A 10,151-nucleotide genomic window follows, 5' to 3' on the forward strand; every position below is an offset into this window, starting at 1 on the left:
GTTTGTTTGTGTATTTATTTATTATTCTTTTAGAAAGTTACTGAAACACTGTCAGGGATTTTATTTTTATTGAGGCAAATGAGGACACAAAAATATATGTGTCAGTTTCTATTTACCGCTACAAAGGTTTATTTATTGTGAATGTTAATGAAATATGATTTACATTTCTCCAGATTATCTTTTTTTTTTAATGTGCATATAATCAGTGCTAAAATATGATTATAATACAAACAAGTTACATATTAAGATCTCAGTTTTCAGCTGGAAATGTATTTACAAACAAAAGTCATTGATAACAGATCCACACTGAAAATGAACTGTCTTCTGTAAATATTAGACATAAAGGATAATATGGTCTGAATTTGATCTTATTTATTTCAGTGGTAATGTTCTTTTATTCAGTGTAAAGGAATATGATTCATTGATTTTTATCTTTTTAGTTTGGTTAATTGGCACAAGCATGCAAACACATTCAGCTGTTACTCAATATCTTATTTTACCGACAGTGAAAAGTTCAGAGAATAAAAAAACAATAAACAGTTTATTAGAAACTTTAACTAGAAGTACATCTATCAGAAAAACTAAAAAGTATGTTATGTTGTATTAGTGTTATGATCTTAGTGAAGATAAATGTTTACCTCTAATACACCTGCAGGAAAATGAAGATTATCAGACTCTTGATAGAGCTGGTCCTATGTGTCGCTGCGGTCATCCAGACTGACTAAAACACTCAATCACTGGAGTTTTATTCAGATTTCAGGAGGTCGTTCTTACAGATGAAGACAGCTCTCAGATCACAAGCTTATTCGAGGGATGAGATCAGTTCTATACTAAACTCTAACTATAGCACTCATGATCACAGAGATCAGGGAAAGACTTTCACACACAACTCAAGTGTTCATTAGCATTAACAATCACAACAATTAAAGAGGCAGAAACATAGAGAGCATCACAGATAAAAGATAACAATCCCACTTTACATTTGTATTCACACACACCTAAAGCAAAAGAGATTCATTTAGAATTTAACTTTTATCTTTCTGCTGAATTTAGTAGGCTATAATTTCATTTCAACCAATATAATTGTGTGTTTTGCAGTAATGATTGTCAAGAATATGGACTGTGTTTGTTTTTGTTCCCATGTGCTCCTTGTCCTTGTTTTCCCTGGTGTACTCTAATGCCCATATTTGGTTTTCCTGTTTCCATTGATCTTCACTGCTGCCTTCAAATTTGTTTGGTTTGCTTGGCCTGTAACACTTTTGTTCAAAAAGCCACTCTTTTGGTGTGAGAATATCTGTGCTTTGTCTTGAAATTCTATCAATGCGTAACACTGCTTCACTTCATCCATTATTGCCTTTGAAAAAAAAGGCTTCTTTAATAACAATAAACTATCTTATTTTATGTTTTTCTTTAAGATCTCTTATGTGTGTATTAGTGATGGGAAATTTACTGACTCATGTCTTTGAATCTCATTCATCAAAATGAACTCATCTTTTTTCAGGCATTTTGTTCATTTCGTTCACTTCAGTAGAATATAATTCAAATGTTAACAGCCAAATCCCACAACACATCAACTTATGCGACACTTCGAATAAGACTTAATGCAATAAAACAATAATGCAACCAATGCCAAATTATGAGAAGCAGAAATTATTAGTTTTTTTTTTACGATCGCTAAAGTTTTCAGCTATCAAACTAAACTCTGACACTAATTTTCGACTTACAATAACACACTAACACAATACACTATATCTACCAAAACACTGCAAACATGTCTCAAAATCTAATTATTATTCTAAAACACTAACACATGTTCTCTTCTGTCACAGTTCTGTCTGTCTTGTCATTGGTTTTGCCCATTTATCTTCCCCCTGTCATTTTGTTATCATTTGGTTTAGTCCTCGTTTGTGTAATCACCGTCATCTGTTTCACCTGTGTGTTATCAATCAGTTTGCTTTATAAGTCAGTCTCTGTTTTCAGTTCCCTGTCGGTCGTTAAATGTTTGTGAATTGTGTGTGGATTATCTTGCCTGTTCCTGAGTGTTCCAGCCTACTATTCTGAAGATTATATTAAATATTAATGTTTATTGTTTACCTCGTCTCGTCAGTCCAGCACGTATTATAACATCTTCCAACTGGAACATTCAGTCAATCATAGAATTAAATTATAAGAACACTAACATCAAATGGAATTACAGGAACTTTATTATTTTAGGTGTGAGGTCTGACCTTATATAGACAGTATATTTGTCACACCCCTGTCATTCTGTCAGTTTTGGTTTAGTCCTTGTATTATGCCTGTCATTATCATTTATCCCCATCACCTGTGTGTAATCAATTAGATTCCTTTTTATAAGTTTGTTTTGAGTTTTTAGCATTTTGATGTGTGTTCAGGTCTTCTGTGGATTTATCTGTCTTGGACTTAGTAATTGCCAGTTATTGCATTCTCGTCTTCATGCATTCAATGCCACACACATCCCTGACAATATTGCATTGATCAAAAGTCAATGCAAAAACCTGAATGACCCATTTCAGAGTATCTTTATGGAATGAATGGTTTATGGTTAAAAAAGGACAGAGACAGAATTGCTGCATAAAGGCTTTATTTGCAACAGAATATAAAAAAAAGGATAAAATACAATATAGCTGTCATTATTAAATGAAAAGACAAAATGGGGCGATAGAGAACAAAAATTAATAATAACAGATAACCATACTTTCATCTTGTGTGGCAAGTGAAAAAAAAAGCATGAGACATATCAGTGAGGCTTCTGAGTTTAAATGAAAATCAGTGTGGGGTCCAGTTTTGGGAAATCTGAAATGAGGAGCCCTTTCCAATTACGTTTAACATTTTCTTTGTTGAACGATAAAAGGACACTTAAGATCAGTGCCAGACTAAAATCTGTCTTGATGTGATGTACTTGGACAAAAGTCAGTTTGCTGATACTGTGCACAAATTTCCAGAGCCAGCTTGAAATATTTATCACGTTGTGTTCATTTGTCAGCAGCTCTGGAACTGGAAGTGGAGGTTTGTTTGAACCATCTCCTGGGAGAACAAGAGCGTATAACACTGTTTTATCTTGATTGGGTATTATGCTCACTATTCCTCCAGTTGAATCTGGATAGAGGGATGTTTTGTGGTTTTCCTGGAGGTGAGACACAGAGATCTACATTCTCTGTCCAGTGTACATATGTGCAACAAAAGGATCAACTTGCAAATATTGCAACAGCAAAGAGCTTGTGTGAGTTTTAAACAAGTAGCAGTAATAAACTAAATCACATGGAGATGCCAGTCTTGAGCTGACTGGATATACCTACTTCAGTATGGATTGATGTGGTCAGCGACGATAGCCTTTATGTAAGCATGTCGAGAAACAGCACATCTGCTCTCACAGCGACCCAAGTTCGAGTCCTGTCTCGAGTCTCCTCTCTTCATCAAGTACTTTTCTGTCATTCCTCAACTGTCCTGTCACAATAATAAGAAAACAAAGAATGTGAGGGGAACAAAATATTAAAATAATTCAAATAAAAAATAACTTAACATTGACAGGGAGAGGTTCTACATTTAAGTTTAAGGCTCACTTCGACACATAATTTAGCACATTGTAAAAGGAGAGTCACCCCCAGCACTCTAAACTGGCCTGGGTCTGTATGGCCAAATCTCACTTAAAATAAGACAACTCCTTATGGTCCATAATCAAACTAAAAATATTGTACAAACTTACATTTTCTGTAAAGCTTTTGTGCAACGATTTTTATCGTAAAACAATACTTTACAAATAAACTTCAATGGAATTGAATTGTAAGTAAATCAGTTTGCAGTAATAGATAACTTGTTTATATTATAATCAGATTTTAGAACAGCCTATTAAACTGTGTGCCAATTTTAATAAAGATACTCTGTGAAAATGTAAATCACATTAACATTTGAAAATAAATTATTTAAACTATTTTTATTAAAGATTTTTTTATTCAGACAGTCAAAATAAACTTTACAAAACCCCAGTCAATGTAATCATTTACAGTCATTGACCTTTAATAAATAATAAAAATAGCTGAAGTCTGATTTACTGTCTTTATGTTCTGGGGAGAAATGTAGTAAGATGAATACATTGTTATAAGGATTCAGTTAATAGTTAAATCTCTCTTCTTGGTTGAGAATATCACAAATGTTATGATGTAAAAAAAATTGACTTTTGATAGATTTACAGTTGATCCCTTCAATTTATTCTAGGTATAGATACAGCTGTATCTTTTTATTATTTTTTAATGTAAAATTATATTGATTTTAGCGATCAAGACTTTTATTTTGGTGTGGGGATGTGACGTCATAAGGCTGCAGCGCGCTCCTGCATCTGGGATTCAAACGGAGAAAGGTGTGTCCTCTTAACAATTTAAAGTGTTTAAATCAGTACAACTTGTTTAGATAATTGCATATACAACTCTGAAATGAATTGTTAGCCACTGTAATGCTTTATTTAGTGACACTGTAGTCCCTATAGGCTATAGTGAATATTTATTCCTGAAGTACTCCGACATTGAGAAACTTTGCAGTTGTGTTGATAGAAACGGATCTTTTCGAAATTCCGAATCAACTGAATCAATCGATTCACAAAATGATTCACTGATTTGAATCACTCGAATCGCCGCTCACTGGCGACACTTGCTGCTCAAAACACTGGAAATACAACGACAACAATGAACACGTGTAATGACAACATCTACAGACAATTGCACGTTTTCATAAATAAGCAAATACTAAATAGCAAATGTTTTTAAATAAAAGTTTAATCTAATAAATATAATATGCAAATCAGCAAATACTAAATGGCAATCTAAATACAAATGTGAACCTTGAGTATTTGTGTTATTTTATTAAGTCCATTAACACTCAGTCTCTGACTGACTCCCTTACAAGTGTGCTGACTACTAAACTAGGGAGCTGATTGAGACGCACCCAGAGATTTAGTTTACATTTATTTTTATTTCTACCAAACCCAGAGAAAAACTGCTGAAGCAACTGAGATCCACGTGACACTATTATAAAGATGGCGTTTATTAAAGAGGAGAGTGAAGACATGAAGATTGAAGAAACATTCAGAGTCAAACATGAAGAAACTGAGGAACAAACAGGTTGGTTTTCATCCTCAAAGTCACTCATTTGATCCCTATTAAAATGTCCAGCTCTACAGGAAAAAAGTTATTTAGTGTAACATTAAACAGTACCTGCTTCAGATTAGAAAACAACAAAACAGGGTCTGACAAAAAAATTAATTTATCAAACAACTTTAATCTTTAACTTGACATTTGTTTTAATTGTGATTTTTTTTCTTGCTATCTTTAAAAGTTTGATATTAAAATGTAAATAGCAGTGAATGTTCATTACAACAAGCAATAAATAATCACCAGCACCAGCCTATTTATAAAATAATAAAACATTTCTCCTGTTTGAGTCACTGCATGCTGTTTATCTTTGTTCTTTATTTAAAGATATTTGGTGAGCAAATAATAGTCAGTGACCCCTAGCTTTATATTGAACTGCAGCAAAATAAAGTTTTTTTTATTTGAGAGAGAGAGACATAAACAGTTGATCAAACACCTAACTAGTGCACTAAAGTGACTTTTTTTGTGCATCTGTTGTGACTTTTACACTTTTTGTCATCCTCAGTATTACTAAAGGCGGTCGTACACGGGGTGATTTTTGAGGTCGTACGAGCTGGCATGCGATTTATTATTTTTTGGTTATCAGAGGAAATCGTCTCTTCTTGTGTGGTCTGGGCTTGTATGGTGTGTGAGAAATTACGAGACGAGCAGAGTGCCTTACGAACACTTCCCGTTCCTCACGATCATTTTTAAACATGTCAAAAAACTTCGTGAGCTGCTGTCGGATTGAAAGAGAATTTGGACTATGGAGAAAGAGGATAAACTGGCTGAACTCTGGCAAGAACAGCTGTATGATGTATCGAGCAGCATTTATCACGATAGGGTCGTCCGAGATGACATTTTACAGCGGATCGCCCAAGTGCTGCATTTATCAGGTGAGCTGTCACCTATTGTTTGCTACAGTTATTGCTAGCTGTAGTTTTTTCTCAAGCCATTTCTGCCATGAAGAAAACGATCTCCTCCTCAGAGTCCATGTTTTTGGCGCGGAACTTCTGAAAATCGTGCCGTGTATCACTGTCTCCATCACTCTCGACGTGTGTAGCAATATGGTCTTCTGACCGTCCGAATTCACACTGTGTACGGCTGTCTTAATGTAAGTAGTGGCCTAATGGTTGGACTTGTAACACAAAGATTAATTGTGGAAAAATAACAGCAGTACATATGTCCATCAAGATGTAGATGGGTGGAGGTTTTTGGTCATTGTTCTTTTCGCTTGTTAAGTTTATAAATATAGTTGTGTAGTCTTGTCAGGGTGTGAAGAACTATAGAGTATGATCAGCTATAGTTACAATGTGATTCTTTCAAGGGGATCATATGCAACAAGAAAAGCAGAGGAGTGAATACTGAGTGTCAGTGGTAAGATGGACAAGAACTAAACGGTGTTCACTCTATCCCACAAATGCCAACATCATTTTCAAGCTCTTCAAAGCAACACTAAGTAACTTTTCCCTCAAAGCTCCCTCTACAGGTTGGAAGCGGAATTGTCAACACTAAAGAGTTGTTTTTACCTTGAAATAATGTTTTCGAACTCGTGTCAGTGGTTCATCAACTCATAACAGGGTGAAACGGCACTTTCGTATTCGCTTTGCGACCCTCTATCGGCCATAACAGCAGTATGTACGTTTGGGTCGACGGGTCGCGGTTTTGTAGTTCAAATGAGATTACAAATTCGACTTGCTTCACGGCAGGCTTCACAAAAGCTTTTCATACTTTTATAAAGTCATACAACACACTCTACCTTGTAACTGGACATCGTTATTTCCAAAGCCGGTCCTGGATAGCCTCCAAACAAATAACGTGCATGTAACGCAACGGTAGGCTTAGTAGTTTACGACAGCGGTAATGGACAATTCCGCTTCCAACCTGTAGAGGGAGCGTTGAGGGAAAAGTTACTTAGTGTTGCTTTAAGGAAAAGTTTTGTTTTCTGAGAGATCCAATAGCACTAGAATATAAATGCAACTTTAATAAGCTCAATATCTGTGCTGTGATGGGAGTTAAAGAGGACCTGTTGTGCCACTTTTTCTCAAGAAGTCTCAGTCTTTTGAATTGAATAAAGTCAGCATCACATTTGCAATCGTGCTAATATTCAGGAAAACAGCACACTTCTTCTTTAAGAGTTGCTTAAACATACTATATGTTGTAAATTAACAACAAGAACAGTGTGGCTTACTTCAAGATGCTTTTTCAAGATTATATTGTGTCTTAAAGCCGATCGGAGAGACAAGTTTAGTTGCAATTTAATTGGACTATGATGTTACATGGTTTTGTATTTATATTTCCATAATGCTTGGCTTTCTGATTTCCTCCTGGGAGTCCTGACTAGCAGTGCAGGTTAATTGAATAGTTACTCATATTTTGTATTATACATAAAGATGTTACATGTACTGAGCTACTTTTGTGGGTTTGATTACAAAATATTTCTTACTTGAATGCTGCTTTTAAATTCTGCAGCGTGAAGATAAACATGGCAGATTATGTTTTTTTTTTTTTTTTTTTTTAAAGGAGCTGGTGTTTTTTTAATAATTATATGGTAGTTGTGACAAAAGCACAACAATATATGTTACAAATAACGTTTTTAATTATGGCAATAATTACTGGCTAAAATTGGAAGGAAATGCGTTTAATAGAGACAGATCAGTAGCAGTATTTGTATCAATGAGACTGGTCTCCATTAACAATAGGCTACTTGGTGAAAAGATGCCAATAAGCCCCATATTTTAAATGTACAATCTTTATGTTGTTTCACATTAATTTGGAGATTTAATATGAAATTGTTTATTGTCAAATAGTTAGTTTTTAATTAATTGACAGCATTAGTCTAAGTGTTTTGATGTTGCTTTGTGCCATTAAACTGCTGTTAACTTCCATTTTTCTTATTTGACCTCAGACCTGATGGCACTGAAAGAGGAGAGTCAAGAACTCAATGAAACAGAAGAGAAAGATCAAAATGAGAAACATGATTTCAAAACTGAAGAAAAATCAATTAGTTGCTCACAGAACAAAAAGACTTCCTCACCAGAAAAAAAAATAAAAACACAAACTACAAATCTAAATTCTAACCTTAAGAGACCTTACAGCTGCCAACAGTGTGGGAAGAGTTTTTCACGAAATGGAGATCTTAAGACTCATATGAAAGTTCACATTGAAAAGAAGCCGTTGATATGCCCTCAGTGTGGAAAGAGTTTTACAAAGAAAAAATACCTTGATGTCCACATGAAAACTCACACTGGAGAGAAGCCTTTTGACTGCCCTCAGTGTGAAAAGAGATTTACGCAGAAAAAAAACCTTATTGTCCACATGAGAGTTCACACTGGAGAGAAGCCTTGCATCTGCCAACAGTGTGGGAAGAGTTTCACATGTAATAGAAAACTTAAGACTCACCTAAAATATCACACTGGAGAGAATCCATTCCAATGTGATCAATGTGGAAAGAGTTTTACTCTGAAAAGTCAACTTAAAATCCACATGAGAATTCATACTGGAGAGCGACCTTTCATCTGCAAACTCTGTGGCAAAAGTTTCACACGAAATTCTGTTCTTGAGGCTCACATGAAAATTCACACTGAAACAAAGCCGTTCGTATGTCCTCAGTGTGGAAAGAGTTTTACACAGAAAAGTACACTTACTGTCCACATGAGAATTCACACTGGAGAGAAGCCTTTCATCTGCCCTCAGTGTGGAAAGAGTTTCACGTATAAAGGAAACCTCAAGGCTCACATAAGGATTCACACTGGAGAGAGTCCATTTAAATGTGATCAATGTGGGAAGAGTTTCAGACACTGCGCAAACCTTATTAATCACACGAGGGTTCACTCAAGAAAGAAGAGTTTTAAATGTCATCAGTGCAAAAAGGGTTTCACAGAGAGGGAACATCTTAAGACTCACGTAGTAACTCACATGGGAGAAAAGCCTTTCATGTGTCATCACTGTGGAAAGAGTTGTTCAAGAGAAGGAAACCTCAGGGTTCACTTGAGCATTCACACTGGAGAGAAACCTTTCACCTGTGAACAGTGTGGAAAGAGTTTCAATGTTAAAGTAAACCTTAAGATTCACATGAGAGTTCACACTGGAGAGAAACCGTACAAGTGTCTTCAGTGTGAGAAGAGTTTCACATGTCTAAGCAGCATTAAACGTCATTCGCAAACTCATTCTGGAAACAAACTGCCGTTTTCTTCAATGCAAGAAGAGGTTTAGAAAAAGAAGCAATTTCTAGAATCATCTGCTCATTCATTTTGAAATACATTAAATTGTAGTCAAAGTACTAAAACATTGTTTTTCATCACATTTACAGAACAATCATGCAAATGTAAGACTTTATCTGTGTTCTTTGTTCAAGAGTGTACTGAGAAAAAAGCTGTGTGAAATCAAGGCTGTTCACACTGGAGATGAATGTGGGCTACAGCTGATCACCTTCATGCATCCTTCACCTTTTTGTTTTTGTACTTCTGAGGCCATACCAGACCATTTGCTTTATTGTAGTTTCAAATATTGAGTGATTACAGTAGATTCCCTCAAATTGTGATTATGAAGAGTAATGTCACTGAATTCCATGTGTTGATTTCTTTTAATCAAAATATTAGTCAAACTTTTACCTTCCTGGGAAAAGCAACAATAAACTGAACAAAATGACTTGTTCCCATTGATTTTAAGTGTATTTTAGTGTATTTGGTTAATCTCAATTTAATGTTGTAATATGTTTATGGACTTAATCAGGAGAAGCATGAAAATATTATTCTAGTTTTGTGCAGGTCTTTTTTAAATCTGCAGTTCATTCTTTGTTGTGCTTCCAGTGGCCTGTATATACAGTAGATATACGTACTGTTTACATTCATATATATTTGCTACAATAAACAATCCTAAGCAGTGGGCCTTCATTCGTTTTCTTGTTAATGATATATTAAAGATAGATTAAATAGATGTATTCAGCAATAACACATTTTCATACCCCGCCTCTATCCATGCACAAATAGCTTCTCATCAACCCATTAT

General features: G+C 35.0%; 1 protein-coding gene across 1 annotated transcript; it reads left to right on the top strand.

Annotated features, from left to right (window-relative positions):
• Positions 1–8,291: 8,291 nt before the first annotated feature.
• Positions 8,292–9,356, top strand: LOC141284456 (uncharacterized). The gene has a single exon (XM_073817425.1). It carries the CDS (start codon positions 8,292–8,294, stop codon positions 9,354–9,356), a length of 1,065 nt encoding a protein of 354 aa, XP_073673526.1.
• The last annotated feature ends 795 nt before the right edge of the window (positions 9,357–10,151 follow it).

This window comes from Garra rufa, chromosome 14 (genome assembly GCF_049309525.1).
Source record: "Garra rufa chromosome 14, GarRuf1.0, whole genome shotgun sequence".
Lineage (NCBI taxonomy): Eukaryota > Metazoa > Chordata > Actinopteri > Cypriniformes > Cyprinidae > Garra > Garra rufa.

Coding starts and splice junctions, on each gene's coding strand:
- LOC141284456 (XM_073817425.1), top strand. CDS start 8,292: ATGAAAGTTCACATTGAAAAGAAGCCGTTGATATGCCCTCAGTGTGGA.